The following is a 23,909-nucleotide window of genomic DNA, read 5'->3' as shown; positions in this document are numbered from 1 at the left end:
TGTGTTGCTGGTTACACTATTAGTTTATAACTAATAATTACTAACTTGTCTCTATTACATGAAACTGGTATATTTGCAATACCAAAAGAGGAGGTGAATGTTTTACATGTTTCAGTGGGATTATTTCACAGAATGGGTGCTCTAAAATCTGGCGTGGAGAAAATATGTGAATCTTTTTTTTTTTTATGGTAAACAAATGGGATACATGTTGTTTCTCTGTTTGTACGTGGAGGAATATGTGAATCTTGATCTGATTGGTGGTCAGGATTTTTCCATTATGAATGTGAAACTTTTATAGTTAACAATACTGTTATAGTCTGCAATACAGTTGGGTTCAGCTTCCAGTTTTAAAAGAATCTTCAGTAATTTTGTTGCATTGATATAGAAAAGCAAACACTAGGAACAGGTTGAAAGGCCCCATTTCAGGCTCTATTCCCACAAGAATCCTAGTTTTTAGGGGTGGGTAGCTCTGAAAATATGACTTAAATATACTGACATTCTTTTAAAATTCCCTGTGGAAGGTATTCAAATTCAGCAACTAGCAGGGAACTTCTTTAAGCTGTTTAAAACCAGCAAGGAAAATAAACAAAATTAAGGTAGTCAAAGCTTGTTTCGTATGGTAAGTTTTTTTGGTATCTCATGCAAAATAGATTTTACTTTTTTCATTAATGTGTAATAATTGTACATATTAATGGGGCAAGGTGTATTTAAACAGCATACATGGATCAAATAAAAAAGGATTTATTTTAAATAAACAACAGTAGGCATCTTTTAAGTATCCAAGGTCAGAAAATAAAGTCTATTGTAGGCCTCATGCAATTGTAACCTGCCAATCAGTGTTCAAGATTGTATATATATATGTATTTATATATCTATCTCTCTCTCTCTCTCTCTATATATATATATATAGAGAGAGAGAGAGAGAGATAGATATATATATATATAGAGAGAGAGAGAGAGAGAGAGACATATTCATTTATTAGTTTATTCATTTATTTTGCACATTTTGGTCGTCCTTTCCCTGGTAACTTCATTTGCAGATAGCATTGGCATCCTTCCGTGCTTGTCATGGTACCAAGTCTATGCATATGCCCTTTCATCCCAAGAGCCTCTTGACATTCTCTGAAGGGAACATGGTTGTTGACCAAGCAAGATTAGTTAGGTATCCATCTGGGTAAGGTTATCAATTGCTAAGGGTAGGGATATTGAAAAAAGAAACAAGATATAATTAAAAAGATTAATGGGCATTGTAGACTGCCAAAACAAGCCCATTATGGACCATTTGATCTTTGAGTCAAGTTGTAATCTTGATGAGTTGTTGTCTATAAAATGGGATATGAGATCCTTATGTATTGCTAGCAGGTATGCACAATAGTGCACCTCTTGTGTGGTGATCCCTCAATAAATTAAGGGTAGAATTCTTTATGCCCTAGCAATTCCAGTTTTAAATACACATCCCAAAGAATTAAAAGTAGGCTTTTAAACAGAAACTTGTACGCATGTTTTCCTAGGAACACAATTCACAGTAGTGAAAGGTGGAAACAATTCAGTGACCATTAACTGACAAATGAATACACAAAATAAATTTTATCAGTATAATGGAATATTATTTAGCCATAAAGTGAAGTAAGATACCTTACATGTTATAACATGGATGAATCTAGAAAACAATGTTAATGAAAAAATTGAGACACAGTAGGTCATATGAATATATTTGTATGAAATAGCCAGAATAGACATTTATTGAGATAGAAAGCAGATTAATAGTTGTCAGGGGCTGGGGGGTAGGCAGAAAATGAAAAGGGTTTGCTTAGTCGGTGTAGGGTTACCTTTTCAGATGAAAATGTTTTGGAACTAGATAGATGTACAACATTGTAAATGTATTCAATGCCATGAAATTGTACTGTTTGAAATGATTAAGATGGTAAATTTCATATTGTGTAAATTTTGCCACAATAAAAGTATAAAAACAAACTGTAAAGGGATTATGTGCCTACTAGTGTGTGTTTGAGATAATCTACTGGGAGATAGGAAGAAAATGTGATTTGTATTTTTTTTCTCATTTTTAAGGGATTTCTGTTTTTTAAAAAAATATGCTTATGATTTATTTAAGTTCAGTAGAATAATTTACAAGTGGGCATACGTGGATTGGGAGCATGCCTCACAATTTTTATTTCATTGATTTATCAGTAGAGGTACTTCAGAGCAAAAAAATAATATGGAAGCCATTGTTTTTAACAGGGAAGGGACAGTACAGATGAATCAATTTTTTACTTTAGAATTTAGGGAACTTTTTTAAAGATAATATCAGATCCTGTCGAAGTAGTCAGGTTGTAGAATCCTAATAATACACTTAGGAAAACAATAGGACCCATATGTCATTCACTTGATATCTTCAAAATACCTGGATTGCCTTTAGGCACTCACCTTGTGTGATGTATTATAATTGGACTGACATTTAAAATATGACCATTGTCATAAGAAGAGCACCAAAGTGGTTTTGGTGATTAGAGAATTATGAATATTCTTGATATTGAGAAGCTATGAAACCAACAGTACTAATGACAGTGATAATAAATATGAACACTAGATATTTAATGAAAAAAAGATTTTGGAGGAAAATCATGATTTCTGCAAGGGCTGGGAAGGAAGATTCCTGAGCAATTACAATTTATAAAGGGCTTTATTATTAGATAAAAATGCACTTTAAAAGCACAGTTTTAGATTTATAGGAAAATTATGAAGCTAGTATAGCTTCCTTATCACTTCCTTTGTTAGCATCTTAGTTTAGTATGATATATTTGTTACAATTAATGAACTGATGCATTATTAATTGAATTATATACTTTATTTAGAATTCCTTAAATTTTAGCCTAATGTCTTAATTTTTTCTAATGTCTTCATTTTAAAGGCTTTGGGAAATGTTTAAGGAAAATTTTAGTAATTTCTAAAGAATTTTTACATGATTAATTGCCTTATAATAAATCTATCTAAAACTTTCAAAAGTGAAGTTTTCATCATAAGAACAGTGAGATGGGGGCTGGAGTTGTGGCTCATTGATAGAGCACTTGCCTTGCATGTGCATGAGGACCTGGGTTCGATCCTTAGCACCGCATATAAATAAATGATAAATAAAACAAAAGATCCATTGACAACTCAAAAATATTTTTAAAAAAAGAAGAGTTAGATGTTCATCACAAGAACAAGAAATTTAAATATTAATATACTGTATTTTGAGTTAACATGTCAAAACCTATTAAAATTTAGATAAATTAAAATAACTTTATGTTGCAGTTATGGGGACATAAATTTTTTCATGTTTCACATTTCTGTACTCTGTGTTACAGAATTAGAAATTTGGGAGTGGGTGGTACCAGGCATTGAACCCAGGGGTATTTAACCACTGAGCCACATCCTTCCCTCTTTTTCATATGTTAGAGACAGGATCTTGCTGAGTTTCTTAGGGTCTCACCAAGTTGCTGAGGCTAGCTTTGAACTTGAGATCCTCCTGCCTCAGTCTCCCTAGCTGCCAAAATTATAGGCATGCACCAGAAAATACTTTAATAATGAAATTTAATGATGATATTATAAGAAATTTTAAACAGAACTTTAACCATAAAGAACAAAGAAAGAAGAAAAACAACTTTTTTCATGCTGTGCTTAGGAGGAAAGAACACTAAGCTATATAATCAAGAGACAGCATGGGTCTTAGCTATTGTGAATAAGTTACTTAATCTCTTTGAGCTTCATGCCCTCAATTGTGAGATGAAGAGGTTATTCTTATCCCTCTTGACTGACTGGAGATTGAATCCAGGATCTGGTGCATGCTGAGCAAATGCTCTGCCATTGAGCTATAATCTTATCCCCAGTGCTTATCCTTGAAATGAAATGGCAACTTCTAGTTCTAATATTTTATGATGATGTAGCACCTATTGTTGCTATTTTGGTGATTTTGTTTAATATTTTTCTCCTACGTGTAGACTATGGTCCCTCTAATAGTATTGGACGTGTCTTGACAAGCTACTTTCAGAAACGTTCAGTGACTGAAATAATCAGATTTTGAAAAGCACATTTATTTTCTAATTTTTATTAGTGCCATATCATTAATCAATACTGATTACAAGAAGCTCTTAGTTAAAATGTGCATTTAAAAATAATTTTCTCCCCCTTCCTTAAAAGTAATTTTCTGTTCATTACTTAAAACTTTTTGGGGGAGGGTAGGGTTTGCTATAAAAATATCCCATGCAGCTTACATATTTGGGTTAGCAGAGTAGAGCTTTAACTGTTTCTTTTGCCCTTCGAAATTTTTGATGTTAAAAAACACATTATAGCTGAGCGTGGTGGTACATACCTCTAATCCCAGTGGCTGAGGCAGGAGGATCATGAGTTCAAAGCCAGCCTCAGCAACTTAGTGAGGCCCTAAGCAACTCAGTGAGATCCTGTCTTTAAATAAAATACCAAAAAAGGTTCAAGGATGTGGCTTAGTGGTTAGGTACCCCTGGGTTCAATCCCAGTTCAAAGAAAACAAAACAAAAAAAAGTATACTGAAAGAGATCCTAGTTTCAAAAATTGTAGTGTGTGTTCAGTCTTAGGTGAATAGTCAGCATATAGGGTAACCCTTTTTAGCACATGAAGTAGAAATAACACTCTTGGTATGTATTGGTGTGGGACCAGAAGTGTTGCAGGTTAACAGAGAAAGTTGGGAGAAAAGAGAATGGTTGTTGGTTGATCACCTTTATTTTATTCTAATAAGTGAATATCTTAATTCATTTTTTCCTTTTAAAAAGTCTCTTAACCCACTTTCTCTTACTCACAAAGGTATAGTAACACTAGAGATGAACTAATTTGGTTCCTCTGTGTCTACCCACCTAGTCACAGACTAAGAAAAACTTTAGCCAGACTCTGTAGCACACACATGTAATCCTAGCATGTTGGGAGGCTGAGGCAGGAGATTGCAAGTTTGAGGCCAGTCTCTGCAACCTAGTGAAACCCTAAGTGAGACCCTATCTCAATAAAATAAAAAGGACCATGAATGTAGCTCAATGGTAAAGCCCCTGGGTTCAATCCCCAGTACCAAGAGAAAAAGTAAAACTAATTATACATACTTGAGAAGTGGCTTTAACCCCCCAACCCCCTGCTTTTTTTTTTTTTTTTTCTTTCTTTTTTTTTAAGAAAGGGAAATAGTGGAGAGTAATTAACTTTATTTCTCTTGATTCTAATAAAATCATTTAGGACCTGTTTTTTAAAAGTTTATTCCATGGTTAGAATGTGAAAGCATAACAGCTGAATGCACATAAAAACAAGTTTCTCTTCAGAGAAATATCAGTTCTGGGGATGGAAGAGTTATCCCTATGTTGTGTTTTATTAGATTTTTGTGTTTAGTTCTAAAGACTTATAATGTATGAAGAAGTTACTAGTAGGTACATGATGTATCTTAGTTCATGGAGGCAAAATGTGGTAACTTAAAACCCAAAGAACTAGTAAAAATAAAGATCACCAGACACTTTATATTAAGACACATTCTATGAATATTGATATTCTTGGCATCACTAATTTTTTCCATTATTTTAGTTATGAAAAATAAGGTTTTTATTTTTAAGTTTTATTTTTAACTGGCAAACATTGCATATATTTATGGTTTACATCATGGTGTTTTGTAATAATGTATACAATATGGAATGGCTAAATCAAGGTAATATATGCACTACCTCATGTACTTATTTTTTGTGGTGGGAACATTTAAAATCTACCATTGGCAATATTCAAGTATGTTATTTTTAACGGTAGTCACCAAATTATCTCTTGAACTTATTCCTCTTGTGTAATTAAAAGTCTGTATCCTTTAATAAACATTTACCTAATCTTCCTGCTTACAAGCCCCAGGTAAACAGCATTCTACTCTCTGTTTCTGTGAATTTAACTTTTTTCGATTATACATTCAGGTTGAATATCCTTATGTGGAATGCGTAGGACCAAAAGTGTTCCAGATTTTGGATTTTATAATATTTGCATGTTTATAAAGGAGATGGAACTCAAGTCTAAGCACAGAATTTATGTTTTATATGTACCTTGTACACATAACCTGAAGTAATTTTATACAGTATATTTAGTGCTGTTATCAAACAAGGTCAGGTATGAATTTTTCCACTTGTGACATCATGTCAGGATCAAAAAGTTTCCGATTTTGGAACATTTTGAATTTTGGAATTAGGAATTCTTAAACTTGTGTATTTGTCATTGTGTGCCTGGCTTATTTCATTAAACACTTTGTCCTCAGGATTCATTATATTGTCGCAAATGGCAGGATTTCCTTTTAAAAGACTGAATAATTATATTCCATTGTGCACATAGATCATTCTTTAATCTGTATATGAACACTTGGATTGATTCTGTGTCTTGGCCATTGGGAATAATGCTACAGTGAACATGTAAGGGCAGATACTTCCTTGACATACTTAATTTTATTTTCTTTGGATATATACCCATAGTAGTGAAATTGCTGGATCTTCTGGTAGTTTTATTTTCAATTTTTTTTGAAGAACCTCCATATAGTTTTCTATAATGCCTGTAGTAATTATATTCTCACCATGGTGTGCCTGGGTTTCCTTATTCTCCTTGTACTTATCTTCATCTCTTTTTTTTCTTTTTAATTGTTTTTTAGTTGTAAATGGACACAATACCTTTATTTGTTTATTCTTATGTGGTACTGAGGATGGAACCCAGTGCCTCACACTTGCTAGGCAAGTGCTCTACCACTGAACCACAACCGCAACCCCTTTTATTTTCTGTTAATAGTCATTCTTACTGGAGGGAGGTAGTTTTGATTTGTATTTCCCTCATGATTACTGATGTTGAGCATTTTTCATATACTTGGCCATCTTTTGAGAAATGACTGTTCAAGTCCTTTGCTTTTTTGAGAGGTACTGGGAATTTAACATAGGGGTTCTCTACCACTGAGCTACATCCCCAACCCTTTTTTATTTTGAGACAGGCTCTCCCTAATTGCCCAGGCTGGCCTTGAACTTGGGATTCTCCTGCCTCAGCCTCCCAGGTAACTGGGATTACAAGTATGTGCCACCATGTCTGGCCTTTGCCTCCCTTTCATTGGGTTGTTTTCTTGCTAATGTGTTGCATTCCTTATGTATTTTGACTACTAACCTCATATCCAATGTATGGTTTGTGAATGATTTCTTCCATACTGTAGATTGTATATTTACTTAGGTTATTGTTGCCTTTACTGTACAGAAACTTATTTATTTTTGTCATACTGGGAATTGAATCCAGGGCTGCACATATGCTAGGCAAATGTTCTGCCACTCAGCTATATTCCCAGCCCTATATAGAAGAAGCTTTGTAGTTTGATGTAATCCTGTTTGTCTGTGTTCACTTTTGTTTCTTCTGCTTTTAGAGACATGTCCAAAAATCATTACCCAGACCAATGTCAGGGAGCTTTTCCCCTGTGTTTTCTTATGTTACTTTTACAATTTCAAGTCTGACACTTATACTTTTAATTCATTTTTAGTCAATTTTTATATATGGCATAAGATGAGGTTCTAATTTCATTCTTCGACATATGGATATTTAATTTTCCCAACATCCTTTGTTAAAGAGACTCCTTTCTAAATACATGGATTTATTTCTGGGTTCTCTCTTCATTGATCTTTGTCTATTTTTGTCAGTATTATGCTATTATGATTATGGTAACTTTGTAGTGTATTTTGATGTCCATGTTATGACTCTGACTTTGTTCTTGTCCAAGATTGCTTTGGTTATCTGGGGTCTTTTGTGTTTCAATACAAAATTTAGGATTTTTTTTTTCCCCATTTTCGAAAAAAATGACTTTGGAATCTTAGTAAGGATTACATTGAATCTGTGGTTCACTTCAAGTAGTATGGACATTTTAACAAACATGTTAATTCTTTGTGTTTTTAATTTCTTTCATTAATATTGTACAGTTTTTCAGTATGTGGGTCTTTCACCTTTTTGGCTGAACTTATTCCTAAGCATTTAAAAATATGTGGGTTTTTTTTTTTTTTTTTTTTTTTTTTAATGGTGGGGGTGTGGAGAGGGGTACTGGAGATTGAACTCAGGGACAATTGACCATTGAGCCAAATCCCCAGCCCTATTTTCTATTTTATTTAGATACAGGGTCTCATCTGAGTTGCTTAGTGCCTTGCTTTTGCTGAGGCTGGCTTTGAACTTGAGATCCTCCTGCCTCAGCCTCCTGAGCTGCTGGGATTACAGGCATGCATCACTGTGCCCAGCCTATTTTCTTGATTTCTATTTTGGATAGTTCATTGTTAGAAGGTAACAGTGCTACTGATTTTTCAGTGTTGATGATTTAACCCATGCTTCATACATGGCTAGGCAAGTGCTCTACTGCTCTACCACTCTGCTCCTGCACCCCGAGTCTTATATGTTAAATTGATTTATTCTCAACTGGGGTGTGTTTGTGTGTGTGTGTAGGCAGGTAGGTAGGTCATGTTGTCCTTCAAATTTAGATGTCTTTTATTTCTTTTTCTTACCTAATTACTTAACTAGGTGCTACATTGTATGTAAGTGACAAGAGTGAGCATCCTTTCTTTTTGTTCCTCATCTTTAGAGGAAAAGTTTTCAAATTCTCACATTGAGTATGATGGTAGATGTTGACTTGTCATGTGTGATTTTTATTGTGTTGGTGTACATTTCCTCTATCCCTGATTAGTTGAGAATTTTTCTCCTAAGAGGATTTTGAATTTTGTTAAATGCTTTTTCTGCTTTTGTTGATATGTTCATGTGGTTTGTGTCTTTATTCTGTTAATGCGGTACTTCACATTTATAGAGTTATATATGTTGAACCATCCTTGAACCTGGTGAATAATCCCACTTGATGGTGGTGGGAATGATCATTTTAATGTGCTGTTGAATTTGGTTTGCTAGCATTTTGTTGCATTTTTGCATGTATAGTTCATCAGTGATATTGGCCTTTAATTTTCTTTTTTCGTAGTGTCATCTGGCTTTGTTATCAAGGTAATAATCAGGGTAATGCTGGCCTTGTAATTTGAGTCTGAAAGTATTCCTTCTTCAATTTTTTGGAAGAGTTTGAGAATGATTTTTTTTTTAATGTTTGGTGGAATTTAGCAGTGAAGCAATCTAGTCCTGGGTTCTTTCTTTTTTCTTTTTCTTGGTTATAGTTGTACACGTACTTTATTTCGTTTATTTTAAGTGATGCTGAGGATTGAACCCAGTGCCTCACATGCTAGGCAAGCACTCTACCACTGAGCCACAATCCCAGTTCCCTGGGAGACTTTTTAATCATTGATTTTTTTTTTTTTTTTTTTTTTGGGGGGGGGGTGGGCGGGTACTAGGTATTGAACTCAGGGTCACCTGGCCACTGAGCCATATCCCCAGCCCTATTTTTTTTTTTTGTATTTTTAATTTAGAGTCAGGGTTTCACTGAGTTGCTTAGTGCCTATCTTTTCCAGGGTGGACTTTGAACTCTGAATCTCTTGCGTCAGCCTCTCGAGCCACTGGGATTACAGGTGTGCATCACCGTGCCTGGCTTATCATTGATTTTTATTAAAAATGTTACTAATGTTCCTCTTTTCAATATGCTGGTTTTCCTAACTAGATTATATTTTTATTTTTATGATTTTTTTCATTGAAAGGTATGTAAGTGAAAAGTTTTATCCTGTACTTTCTAGCTGAGAGTGTGTGTTTATGTGAAGTAACTCAAATGGAAAATGTTACTGTAAACAATACAACCACAAAAGTATTATTTATTTATTTTTATTATAAACAAAAGGGCTACATCTTGTTTCTCTGTACATGAAATAGAGGCATACCATTTGTGTAATACATTTACATAGGGTAATAGTTTTTGACTCATTCTGTTGTTTTTTCCTTCCCCCACCCCTCCCACCCCTCTTTTCCCTCTATATAGTCCCTCCTTCCTCCATTCTTGGCCCCTCCCACCCCCCATTATGTGTCATCATCCACTTAGCAGTGAGATCATTCGTACTTTGGTTTTTTGAGATTGGCTTATCTCACTTAGCATGATGTTCTCCAATTTCATCCATTTGCCTGCAAATGCCATAATTTTATTGTTCTTTATAGCTGAGTAATATTCCATTGTGTGTGTGTGTGTGTGTGTGTGTGTGTGTGTGTGTGTGTATATCACAGTTTCTTTATCCATTCATCAGTTGAAGGATATCTAGATTGGTTCCACAATCTGGCTATTGTGAATTGAGCAGCTATGAACATTGATGTGGCTGCATCACTGTAGTATGCTGATTTTAAGTCGTTTGGGTATAGGCCGAGGAGTGGGATAGCTGGGTCAAATGTGGTTCCATTCCAAGTTTTCTAAGGAATCTCCACACTGCTTTCCAGAGTGGCTACACTAATTTGCATCCCCACCAGCAATGTATGAGTGTACCTTTTTCCCCACATCCTCTCCAACATCTGTTGTTGCTTGTATTCTTGATAATCACCATTCTAATTGGGGTGAGATGGAATCTTAGTGTAATTTTGATTTGCATTTCTCTTCTTATTAAAGATGGTGAATATTCTTTCATATGTTTGTTGATTGCTTGTAGATCTTCTGTGAAGTGTCTGTTCATTTCCTTAGCCCATTTGTTGATTGGGTTATTTGTATTCTTGGTGTAGAGTTTTTTGAGTTCTTTCTATATTCTGGAAATTAGTGCTCTATCTGAAGTATGAGTGGCAAAGATTTTCTCCCACATTTAATCTTTGTATGCTGAAAGGCAGCAGTAAAATACATCTTATAGAATTAATTTAAATTTTTTGGTTAATAATTATTTTTGATTAACAGCTGGCCTGTAGCTTAGTAGAGTACTTTCCTGGTATGCTAAGGCCCTGGGCAAAATCCCAGCACTGCAAATAAAAATCAGAAGTGACTTTTAATTATCAAAGATTATATTAGGTAGTACAGTTTATTCTCACAGTAGTTTAAGATCTATGTAAAACAGATTATTCTCCTAAAAAGAGAACTTTCTAAGTAAGAATTTTAAATGATCTAATGCCATCTAGAGTTAGATTTGTCTCAATTGATGTGTTCTTTGAGTGCCTTCTTTATGTTAAGGGAATGCTGACTACTTAGAACATATCAACAGTTAGGTCACCTACTTTAATAAAATGTGTATATTGTAAATGTTACAAGGCTATTTATATTTTTATGTGCATATGTTTTCAGATTTATTTATTTTTCTGGAGGCTTTTTTAAAAATGAAGATAAAGGATTAGGTGTCATTATCATCTGAAGTTTAGTGTGGAATGATGACAGTTGGTGACATAGCAACATAAATAAATTACCTCACTAGGAAAGTATTTGCTGAGATCATCAAGGTTACTTGCCTTTTGCCTATTCAAAATATAATGAAAAAACGCACATAAACTGACATTTTGGTTATGTTCATCCAGACTAACAGTTTGAGGGGAAAAAACTTTAGTCTGTATAAATTTTATATTGTCTTATTAAAAATATCGATTCCTACTTCTCTACTCAAGTTATTTTAGAAAATTTGTGATAGGGAATAGAAACCTGGAAGTTTAACTTTGCATCTTAGGGATAAGTATGCAGGTGGTTCTTAGATCACTTTGAGAAACTGCCTGCCCTTCCAAACTTTCTCTTTCACTTTTAAATTATTTCTGTGACCCTACATTTTGTGGGAGTAGAAGAGAAATAACATCTTTACTTTGTTTGGAGAAAGATGTTATTGTGGAAAGAGGACATGGTAGAGATAGGTCCTTGAGAACATCTTCCATCATTTCCTTGATTCTAAGAAACTGTTGAAATCTTGCAGATTTTCTGATGATTAATTTGAAAATAGGTCGTTTTTACAAATATAATTTGTTTTTAGTGTCTGAGTAGCCTAGCAGAAACTTGAGTTGATAGTATTCTGAAGAATTAGGCAAGCCCTGGAAATATTTTTTCATTGTTAGACATAGTGATTTTTAATCTATGTTCAATTATGGGTTTGACTAATTAATTTCAAACTACTTTGAAGATAGAGTGAAAAAATGCCCTATTAATTATGCTCATAAATCATGTATCGATTATGTCCAGAACTGCATCTATTTTGACTTATTAAATGTGTTTAATTAAGTGTAAGTTGCCAGGCATGGTGGGACGTGCCTTCCCAGCTATTGGCAAGACTGAGGCAGGAGGATCATTTGAATCAAGGACTTTGAAACCAGCCATTGCAACATAGTGTGATCCTCCTTGGTTGCTGACATTGTAACTTAAGGTTCCACGCATTCTAGGGCTTGACTGTGGGTATGGCTCAGTAGTAGAATGCTTACCTAGTATCATCAAGGTCCTGAGTTTGATCTCCCCAGCACTACCAAAACCAAGCAGACCAATATACAAATATTTCAGTGCTAGAGTACTTTTGGTTAATGCCAGTGCTTTAGGACTATGGGTTCTTAGTTTTATTCATTAACCAATATGAACTGTGAAGTGCTGTTGCTTTATTCTGAATAAATGGACACTGATCTCCGACATAGATGCATATTCCCTCATCTTACTTTTTTCTTTTTGGTACTGGGTATTGAACTCAGGGACGCTTTACCACTGAGCTACATCCCCAGAACTTTTTTGTTTTATTTTTGAGACCAGGTCTTGCTAACTGCTGAGACTGGCCTCAAAGTCTCCTGTCTGAGCTTCCTCAATTAGTGGGATTACATGTGTGTGACTCCAGGCCTGGTAGGGTCCTGTTCTTTAAGTGTGTAGCTTTCTCATCAACATTTTTTTCTTCCGTCTCCCATTGCCTTTTCTTTTGAAGAAAAGGAAGAAGAAATTTCTTCTTGGTAGCTTGGTAAACAGGGTTTCCAATTAATTATATTTGGGGGCCTTTTAGCTTCTCTGTACCTTCCCTGTTAATAATTAGCTTTTGCATCCTGTTTAAAATCTTCTTAACTCTTATTAAGCCACCAGATGAGCTGGCTTTCTGTTTATGGAAAGAATAAAGGCAATGGAACTGAATTTCCTCAGCCAACATCTTGTCAAGAAACTTGCATGTATACCTATCCTATGTAAATGTATGTAAAAGCCTATCGATTATGCTCTTGGGAGTGAGGCTTAACTAGGTTCATATTCACCACATGAAATCTTGAAGTTTTATTTATTTTTTATTTACTTTAGTACTGGGAATTGAACCCAGGGGCACTTTACCATTGAGCCACACTTCCAGCCCTTTTAATTTTTAATTTTGAGATAGGGTCTTACTAAATTGCTGTTCCTGACCTTGAACTTGCAATCTTCCTGCCTCATCTTCCCAAGTAGCTGGGATTATAGGTATGCACCACCATTCCTGGCTTGTTTCTTAATATTTAAAGGGTAATAATAACTAAACTGCTGGTGGTTGTAGTATCTTAAAAATACAAAATCTTCAATGCAAAATGATGATAATTATTTTTAAACATGAGGATGGGAAGGGATCTCTTTCCACTGGAGCCTAAGCCTTCTGTCAGGGTCCCATCCCCTCTTTTTTAGTTATGTTATTTTATTTATTTTTACTCTTGACTGATTTTTCAAAAATCAACCTTCCCAGTTTCCCATTTCCCATCAGCAGTTAAACAAATCTTTTCCTCATTTAAAAATCATCATTTTTGCCGGGCACAGTGGTGCATGCCCATAATCCCAGTGACTTGGGAGACTAAGGCAGGAAATTAGCAAGTTGGAGGCCAGCTTCAACAACTTATTGAGGTCCTAAGCAACTTGGTGAAACACTGTCTCAAAATAACAAATAGAAAGAGCTGGGGATGTAGCTCAGTGGCAAGGTGTCCATGGGTTCAATCCATTACCCAAAAGAAAAATTAAATAAAAATCATTTCATATCTTATTTACTTTTGCAACAACTATTCTACTTATTTTCTTCTCTTCACAGCTAAATTTCTTGAATAAATTGATTCTACTTTGCATTTGTACTTTGTTCATTTTTACTTTGTCCAAACCATTGAAATCTAGCTTTGGCTCCCATTAGTCCACTGAAGTGACTTACTAGTGTCTTTGTATGAAGTCCAGTGAGTTCATCTCATTGATTTTTCATTAGCAGTGTTTTGTAGGCTCTACCCTCCTTCTTGTAACACTGTTCTTCAGTTTCTGTGATTTTTTTTTTTTTTTTTTTTTTTTTTTTTTTTCTCCCTAGACAGTCACCAGGTGCTATAGGGTTATGGCATAAATCTCCAAGTTCACCCATTTGCCTCTTTGTGTCTCCATTTTACTATTTTTTTTTTATTTGATTCATTATACACATATGGGGTACAGCTATCATTTCTCTGATTGTACATGAAGTAGAATCATACCATTAGTGTAATCATACATGTACATATGGTAATGATGTTTGGCTCATTCTATTATCTTTCCTTCCCACCCATCATTTCCCTCTACACAATCCATCCTTCTTCCATTCTTCCCTTCCTCTCCCCCCCTTCCTTTACCCCCCCCCCCTTATGTTTCATCATCCACTTATCAGAGAAATCATTCAGCCTTTGGTTTTGGGTGATTGGCTTATTTTACTTAGCATGATAGTCTTCAACTCCATCCATTTACCTGCAAATGCTATAATTTTATTCTTCTTTATGGCTGAATAATATTCCATTGTGTATATATACCACAGTTTCTTTATCCATTCATCTGTTGAAGGGCATCTAGGTTGGTTCCACAATCTAGCTATTGTGAATTGAGCTGCTATAAACATTGATGTGGCTGCTTTACTGTAGTATGCCGATTTTAAGTCCTTTGAGTATAGGCCAAGGAGTGTGGGATAGCTGGGTCAAATGGTCCCTTTTACTATCTTAATATAGTCTGTCTATTCCCAGGTTATTACAACAGCTCATTAATTTGGTCTTCCTTTAGAGCCTTGTTGTGCTGTAATCCATTCTCTTGTTCTGATGTGAGTGATTTTGCAATGTGTTTGTTCCCCAGCTTAAAACTTATTCATAGCAAGTTAAGTTGTGGCTTATAGATAGAGCCCTGTGTAATTGATTCCTTTCTTCCTTTTTTAAAATAAATATATATATACATATAATATAGACATATATATACATACATATATACACACACAAATTTATATATATAAATATATATACACACATCTTATATATATATATATATATTTTAGCTATAGATGGACACAATACTTTTATTTTATTTATTTATTTTTATGTTGTGCTGAGGATTGAACCCAGTGCCTCACATGTGCTAGGTGAGTGCTCTACCACTAAGCCACATCCCAGCCTCCCTTTCTTCTTTTTGAGTGTAAGTCTTTGTTCATTACCAATTGTGCCAAACTTCTTTATGGTCTTAAGTGTCAGGCTTTGCCTAGAAACATTATGCATAATGTCCCTTCTACGTGAAACAATCCTTGAGCTTCTTCCGTGCTACTCCCTTTTCCAACTATTTCTCTATCTTCTTTCTAGTCTCAGTTGAAATTCTTTTAGGGAACTGTCTCTGTTCCTCAAAGATTTGTTTGATGCCCTCCTATATTGTGTCTTGCTTTCTATAGCACTGTATACCTCATATTTACTTTTTTATGTTGCTCCTGTGAATGATACAGGAAAAGGCCTTTTTGACCACCATTATATCCTCAATGCTTAATGTAGTACTTTAATCAGTAGATGAATTAATGTGTAAATGAGTGAGTACTTACTAGTTCTCCAAGTATTTGGAACTAAGAGTAATTTAAAATTAGTTTTGGTATCAAAATATAAAAATATATGTGATTTATTTAAGTCTTCTATTTAAACCAGACTAATTTTTTCTGTGTATTCTCAAGAGTTTCTTAGTGTTTGACTCGAGGGGTATGTGCCTCTTCGGCCTTACTAGTTGTTTCAGACAGATATTCTAGTCCACTCTGAGAGAACTGTTTATTTACCAGCTTATTCCTAGAGGGTAACCATTGAGGTTCCCAGCCCTAGATAAGGACTGGTTTCTCAGGGCCTCTGCCTTTATTAGGCCCTGGACAGCACCTTTGATCCTCTATAGTTTTAGGCTGTCAGAAGCACTGCTCAGCTTCTCAGCCTCCTCTTCTGTGTCAGTGAAATTGCTCTAGGGCAAAAGATAAAACATGCTTTATCTTTCTGGTTTTTATCTTCTCTTGGATCTCGACTTTGTAATACCTCACAATTTTCTTAGCTCTTTAATGCTTCTAAGACCTTTATAATATTTTTCCAGCCTTTTATTGGTTGTTTTCAGTGAGGAGTTTGTCCTTAATTTGCCTAGTCTGTGTTTTCCAGAAGTAGAAATTTGTCTCTGCTGAGCATTTAGGTTTAGTTATTATACATTTTTATATGCTTCCTTTTCAGTTACATGCTCAGTTTTTGTAACTTCCTATTCTCTGAAGATTATTTTCTTGCCTTTCTTCTTATTCTTTGTGTCTTGATTTCTTTATGTGCTTGATAATTGTTTAATGTGATTATTTACTTTCTTTGGGAAATTGCATATGGTTTATCTTTGAGACCTAGGATGAATATACTTTTCTCTAGAAAGGATTGTGTTTGCTTCTGTGGGCTGAGTATGGGGTAGAATGGGGTTGTATATCAGTCTAGGACCCCTGTTAAACTTTAATCATGCTTTAGTGTTTTGAAGCCACCTAGTGATTTTCGAGTTCCTGTAGAATCTTTTATTCTTTCATGAAGGAATAGAAAGTATCATATTATGCAGCTCCTATTTGACCTAGAAGATAATTTCTTAAATTGTGTCCTGTATACATTTGTATACTTTGTGAGTTCATTATTTTGCAGAAAGTTGAAATACCTTTTTTTTTTGGGTACTGGGGATTGAACCCAGGGCCTTATGCTTGTGAGGCAAACACTCTATCAACTGAGCTATATCCCCAGCCTGAAATACTACTCTTGATTGAAATTGTGGGGTAGTTAGAGTAAATTGAGACATTTTACCCCCACCCCTAAATTGTTTTAAATGAGTAAATTGCTAGATTGGCTGTAATTTGTTATTTTTAGTGTCCCGATTTTAGTTCTTAAGAATTAGTTTACATAGTTTTGCCCTGTTGAGAATGATATTCAACATATATTTTACTTAGTTTTCTTATTTCCTTTTGCTCACCAGTGCATACCTGTGCAATTGTGTATACATGTAAAAACATTAGTTAACTCATCTGATCCTAAGTTTTTATACCCCTTTCCCTTTTCTTCTTACAGAGTAAACAATTGCATTAATTCTTATGACACCTAACTTCCTCTGGCTGTTCTCAGTGTTCATATGGGAATCAGCTGCCTTTTCTACTAACAAAGTATAATGAAACACTTCATGTTTTTATTTAGGAAAATTATAAAACTTGGAAAATTTAGAGTAGTGTAAGCATCTGTGTATCTTTCACTTAAATTCATCAGTTGTTAACAACTTACTATTTGTTCTCGCCCTTATTTTCTCCTCCCTTCGGTATAGTAAATTATTTATTTTGTTGTTGTGAAGCCTCTTAAAAATAGGGTGTAGACTACTGGGAGGCTGAGGCATGAGTATTGAAAGTTCATGACTAGCTTGGGCTACTTGTCTCAAAATTTTTTGAAAAGCAGGGGAGGAGCTGGGATGTAGCTCTATGGCATTGCCTAGTATGCACCACAGGGAGAGAAAAAAGTGATGACTACAGCTTGTGTGTGTGTGTGTACATATGTGTACGTGCGCGTATGTACTCACTAGGGATTAAACCCAGGCCTCACATATGCAAGGCAAGTACTCTGCCACTGAGTTACACCCCAGCTCTTGTAGACTTACTGACTGCTCTTACACTTGTATGTGTCTCCACACATATTACTTTAAATACCATTATCATACTGCAGCAGTTTAACATTGGTATGAAAAAATAATACCATCCACAATCTGTATTTAATTTTTTTATTTATATCCATTAATGTCTTTCATAACTGTTTTTCCTCCTGTGGAATCTAATCCAATATTGTGCATTACATTTCCTCGTCATTCCCTCATAGACAGTGTAGAATAGGGGTTGACTATCTTTTTCATGAAGAGCTGTATAAGTATGTATTTTAGCTTTTGTAAATAAGTGTGGTGTCTGTTGGAGCTATTTCACTCTGTCCATTATACAAATGAGTTGACTGTGTTCCAACAAAATAGATGTCCATATTTTTTGTATTTAATGACATGATTTAATGACTTTTGAAGAATTCATTTTTTTTGTTTTGCAGTATGTTTCTAATTTGGTTTTTAAAAATGTTTCATTTGTCTTTTAAAATTATAATTCCTTGTATAATCTTAAGAGTTCCACAGTAGAAATGGAAATCTGATTCTTTGAAAGATTATGATGCAGTTGAAAATAACATTTTTACTTTGTCCTTTCCCCTTCACTTTATCCCACCCTCACTCCCTCTCCCTTGCCCTATTGATTGTTGTGTATATAATATTACTTCGTAGAAATTTTAGACAATCAAATTAACTTCCAGGTTACTAATTTCTCGATAGTCTCATATCTTGATTTTTACCTATGTGCTTTTTTATATAAATGTTTTTATAGTCACAGAAATGCATAAAAACTCAAGAGGACTTAGATACTGAGAAATAGAGGAAATAACATATATGCATTTGAAGGACATTTATATTTTATCCAAATATAATTCTATAGTATAAAAACTAAAGTCCTTGTTGAAGGCAGTGAAACAAAAGTAAATACTTTGCCACTGATAAGCTCAATATCCCTAGCATTATGTAAGATTTAGCTTTAGAAATAGATAACATACAATTTTTATAAAGGTAATGCAAAGTTGACTTTATGTTATAATTGTACTTGAATCTGTACAAAAGCATAATTCTTTAAAGTTATTTTCTTATTTGGTTCAGTGAATAGCATAAGTGAAAGTAACATGTTTTATTGACATTAGAGAGTTTTCAGATTTTTAATGTTTTCAAATTTCCTTTAAATATCTAGAGGAATATCTGTGGTGATTGGTGCTTATCCTACCATCATTTATAGATTTTGACTGGGACAATCGTTTTTCTTTATATTGTGCCTTTATCATAGTTTGCTCCTGGTTTGACCCTTTATGCCCTATAAGTCAGGACTATTTCCTTTTCTGCATATCTGTTCATTAAATAAATTTGAAATAATTTTCTTCTGGAAGTTTTCATTTTTTGACTAGTCTCAGTCTTTAATCATTACTCTCATCCATCACAGCTCCACCGTAAATAGCTGGTATATTCTTTGCAAGTTACTTAATGTGTTCTTTGATTTCCCTATCTTTAGAATAAGGATAATAATACCCATCTCATAAGTTTGAGACTTAAAATAAGAAAATGTCTAGCATATAGTGTATGTGTGTTCAGTAAATATTAGGCACTATTGCTATTTCTTTTCCTTTTTTTTGTTCTAGGGATTGAACCCATGGCACTTTACCACTGAGCCACATCCTGACCCTTTTTATTTTTATTTTTGTCTGAGACTGTGTCTTAATAAATTTCTGAGGGACTCACCAAGTTGCTGGGGCTGACCTCAAACTCTTGATCTTCCTGCCGCAGCTTCCCTAGTTTCTGAGATTACAGGTGAATGCCACCTGAGACTACAGTGCCTGGCCACTGTTGGTATTTCTTATTATGTAGTTTCTTATCCATCTTGTCTGTTTATGAACCTGTTAGTCTTTCTTTCTCTCAGAGCAGAACTGGGTACATAGGCAGGTATGCTCTGACTAGCCCAAGAGGAATACAGTATTCATTTCCCTTGTTAATTTGGACCAGAGTTAGAGTTTTTGTTTTGTTTTTGTTTTTAATGTGGAAAGTTTTGAACACACACACACAAATAAATGGACTAGTGTGATAGATACTCAGATAGCCATCTTCCCAAGATGGCCAATCCCGGCCCATTAATCTTCCCATCCAATTCTTTTGCTTCCTCTCTGATGTAATTATAGCTCTCTTGTTATACCTAAGTTCTATGCCTGATTTATATTAGTAATTACTAAAGCTTTTAGGATAGTACCTTGTTTTCTTAGTAAGTTATTGTTGAATTAATGAACAAGTCTTGCCATGGATGTGTGCTTGGATCAACTTCTGTAGTTTTTTTGAGAGTGGATTGGGTGGAGGGAGAGAATTGAAAATAGATCGTTTTTAACACACTTGTTTTCTAAATGTCACTCAGTTTTTTATGATTGTTTCCATATCTGAACAGTTTTTCAAAGTCAGATTTATTGTGGAGTAATTTACATACACGAACGTTGTTATAATTTATTGACATCAATTATAGGCCTGCCTTCCTGGTGTCACTTTGCTCCAAACTTAACAAAGGACAGCTGCCTTTTTAACTGACTTCTTTCAAGTCTTAGCTCATTTTTTCCCAGGAATCCATTCTTTCTTGTGCCTCATTATTACTTTGCCTGTAGAAATTTGCTGAAATTTTAATAAGCTCAAAATTATTTTAAAAATGATATACTACAACTCCTCTTTTAAACAGGGGTAGACACTCCACGATGAGTTTTCATTGTATTCATCATTAGTGGAATAGGAGTTCTGGAGGAGCTGCTTGATGGATTGCAGAGAGGATAGCTTCTGGTACTCAGCTTAATACCATTGCCCTGAGATTGAGCCTTGGGAGAGCTGATAGAGTAGAACCAGCCCTGGAGGCAGGGTTTGTGTGTACTTCATACTTCTCAAAGCAAAAGGAAGCTTAGCTTCAGTTCTCATTTTCTGGGTTTCTTTCTATACTTGTTATATGAGAAAACTATTGATTTTAGTGCTACTGATATTACTCATTTTAAATAAACCTGAAATCCAATAAATAAATAGAAAGGAGCTTTAGTGAGTAACTTATCCAGGGTTGACTTAGTACAGCCCTTGCCTTCCTACTCAGAGTTCTAACTTGAGAAATATCTCCAGCTCCAGAGGAGTCTTACCCTTCAGTGCTGGCAGTTTTACTGTAATTATTAAACATTTGGTTGAGATTATTTAACAAAGACATGACAAGAATAATACCAGTTTTAGGAAGGGGAGCAAGAAAGTATTCTTAAAAAGAATATCATGTTGCAGTTCAGTTATGGCTGTGAGCCTCAAAGTTGTATTGTTTCACCTTTGCCATTTCTGCCATTTGCTGACTTCTGAACTTAACAGATTTAGTATACTTTTGATTGCACAAAATATCAGTCCATTCATTTCTTCATTCTGTAAATACTTATTAGCATCTAGATGCTGGAAAGTATGCTGCACACAGACCAAACAAAATGGTGAACAGAACAGAGGAGTTTGCTGTTGTGGAATGTACAGTCTAATGGGAAACAAAATGCATTTGAAGCCATAAAGAAAAACTGCTTTGCCATACAGACAATCATTTATTTTAAAATGAACTTGACGTGGCTTTTTCTTGCTACTTTTTACAAAATGTATTTTAGTATTCAGGGCTTTTGGGCTAATGTTTCTAAATGTGTATTGACATGCAAAATTAGACTAGAGAAGTAGTACAAGTTGAGCTGAGAGAAACTGTGAATGAGAATGAATTAATTGGTATATATGTACTATAGTGAGATTTCAGGACAAGAAATGGATTTATATAGGCAAAATAATATTTTAGCTGTGTTTAAAAAAAAAAAAAAAAAACCTTGCAGGGAGAGAAGTAAAAATAATGACTTTTTCTTCTCTATAAATGCCCGTTAACTTAAGGATATTTGTCTTTATCACAGATGCTAAGGAAAAAATGTGATTTGTTGATAGAAAAGTAAATCTTCAAAATAGGGGAGGGGTGTAGTAGAAAGAGTAGATGAGAACTATGTGACCTAAGATCATATCTGAATTATGCGACACTATCCTGTGACTCTGGGTAAGAAAATGTGCCTGCGATACCTTATTCTAAGAGTATAGCAGAACAGCCTGATTTGGTGATTCTTCCTAGATGAAGTTTTGTGGTTTTTATTTAGTAGTTTCTTAACCATTCTGATGGTTGGGAAGTTAAAATGCTTTTTTATTTTCTGTACTTGTTCAAGGTTCAAGAATTAAAAACTAACAATGGGGGAAGAAGGCTTTGCTTTCTCTAACTGATGTTTTCTGACTAGGTACTACGTAACTCAGGAAGACCTCATTTATTCCCAGTAATATGTTTATACTAAACTCTTTCAGGTAACTTTGAAAAGACTGTGTGCCTTAATAGTAGATCATGGCTTGAACTCAGTTTTTACTTATTGTTGTTAGTAGAAAATTTTAGTGAGATGTTTTTCTCTGTAGTTACCAGAGATTGCTACAGACAATTGCTGTACTCGAGGCTCAGCGTTCTCAAGCAGTCCAGGACCTTGAAAGTTTAGGCAAACACCAGAGAGAAGCATTGAAGAATCCTATTGGATTTGTGGAAAAACTCCAGAAGAAGGTATACATTGGTATTTCTTAATGTTTATTAAGATATTTTTGATAATTACTTAAAAATTGCTTTATACTTTTATATGAGCATATGCTTTTTTAAACATTTAGTTTTCTCTCCTACTATAATTAACCATATTACTGAAGGCAGAACCATCTTCCTCAACACCTACTTAATACACAGTGAAATTTACCTAGATGAAAATAGCTACGAGCTTTTATGGAGCTTGTCCTATTCTTATCCATTTTTCTAGTTCTTTCTGTTAGTATCCCCATGTTAGTATTTTCCCTTTTCTGCTTTCAGGGCTTCAGAATTAGTAAAACTAAAAGAAAAAATACTTCAGAATGTATTAACTGCTTTTGTTTTGTGTTAACTTTGCACATTAACATGATAAGTATCTTCAATTAGGGAACCACAGATTGCTCAGAATTTTATTATTTATTAATTTTATTTATTTAATTTATTTTTTGGTACTGTGTTGGGGATCAAAAATAAGGCTTTGTGCATACTAGGCAAGTGCTCTACCATAAGCTATGTACCCTAACCCCTGCTCAATACATTTGAGAGGCATAGTGTGAGTATTGTGTGAAAAGATTAAAATGGAAGGACTATGAAAAAGAATCCTCTGGCTTTAAAAGAAAAACTTATTTTGTATAATATGACTTTACTACCTTTTACTAGTTACTTTTCCTTACCAAATTACAAATTACCAGATGTTGAGGGAATGAACTGGGGGACTTCATTTCATTATATGTATTAATTGATTATTTGTATTTTTCTAGCTATATTATTTACTTGGCAAATTTTCTATGCTTTCAAAAAATGTTAAATTTCAGAAGAGATGTGGAATCTGTACTTTGGTTTGTTAAAACTTCTAAGACTTTAGAGTTGTAGTGTTAGCTTCTGTTAAAATAGGGTCCCCCTAAATGCCTTGTTAATAGCAAGTTTGCTGGTGACAAGATATTGTACTTAAAACACATAATGTTAGAAAAGTAAATATTAATGAAAACATGTTAACCTTAATCTCACATTATTTATGTTTCTAGGTAGGCAAAAAGATGCTGTTAGGCATAATTGCTAGATTCGTATGCACTTGATAATTTGCTAGTTCTTCATTTCTAGGTTTAGTTTAGAACTGAATTTTTTTTTCATTTAATAAAAACAGATGTGATATTGACAATCTTAAAGAATTTTTTTACAAGATATACAGAAGTGTATTAAATTTAGACACATTGATAACATGAAAGACTTGTGTTCCTTAGAAGAAATTTTCCCACCAGATTTGATATAGAGGTTTGAGTCTTTCTTTGTTCTATGTTTTAACATATGTATTATTCTTTAGGTATACCATGATCTAAAAATTTCCAATGTGAAATTAATGAAACTGGTATATATTGGTATATAGGATTCAGGAAATATTTGTAGCTTTTTAGTTTTATCTGATATTTCCATCTTTATTTTAAAAGACTCCATCCTCTAATTTCATAAAACTTAAACCTTAGAATAATATGTAGTTTTATGATGGTGATGATATAATATGTTGTGAACAAAATAAAAATTAAGAATTCTGTGTCATAAGAATTTTGCTTGCCAGTTTTATAATTT

At 34.2% G+C, this 23,909-nt stretch overlaps 1 protein-coding gene across 16 annotated transcripts in view; it reads left to right on the top strand.

The window, feature by feature from the left end:
* ZZZ3 (zinc finger ZZ-type containing 3) overlaps positions 1-23,909 on the top strand; it is a 103,239-nt gene that overhangs the window by 63,120 nt on the left and 16,210 nt on the right. For 15 of the 16 annotated variants that reach the window (XM_079128770.1, XM_079128781.1, XM_079128777.1 and 12 more), the window contains one exon: positions 22,175-22,313. In XM_079128770.1, coding sequence (XP_078984896.1) covers positions 22,175-22,313 — 139 coding nt within the window. Of the gene's footprint in view, positions 1-22,031; positions 22,070-22,174; positions 22,314-23,909 lie in introns of those variants that run through there. The other variant, XM_079128773.1, reaches the window with a different exon arrangement.

This window comes from Sciurus vulgaris (assembly GCF_902686455.1).
Source record: "Sciurus vulgaris genome assembly, chromosome: 1".
NCBI lineage: Eukaryota > Metazoa > Chordata > Mammalia > Rodentia > Sciuridae > Sciurus > Sciurus vulgaris.
Note: the sequence above shows the minus strand (reverse complement) of the source record. Positions and strands in the feature narration are given on the sequence as shown.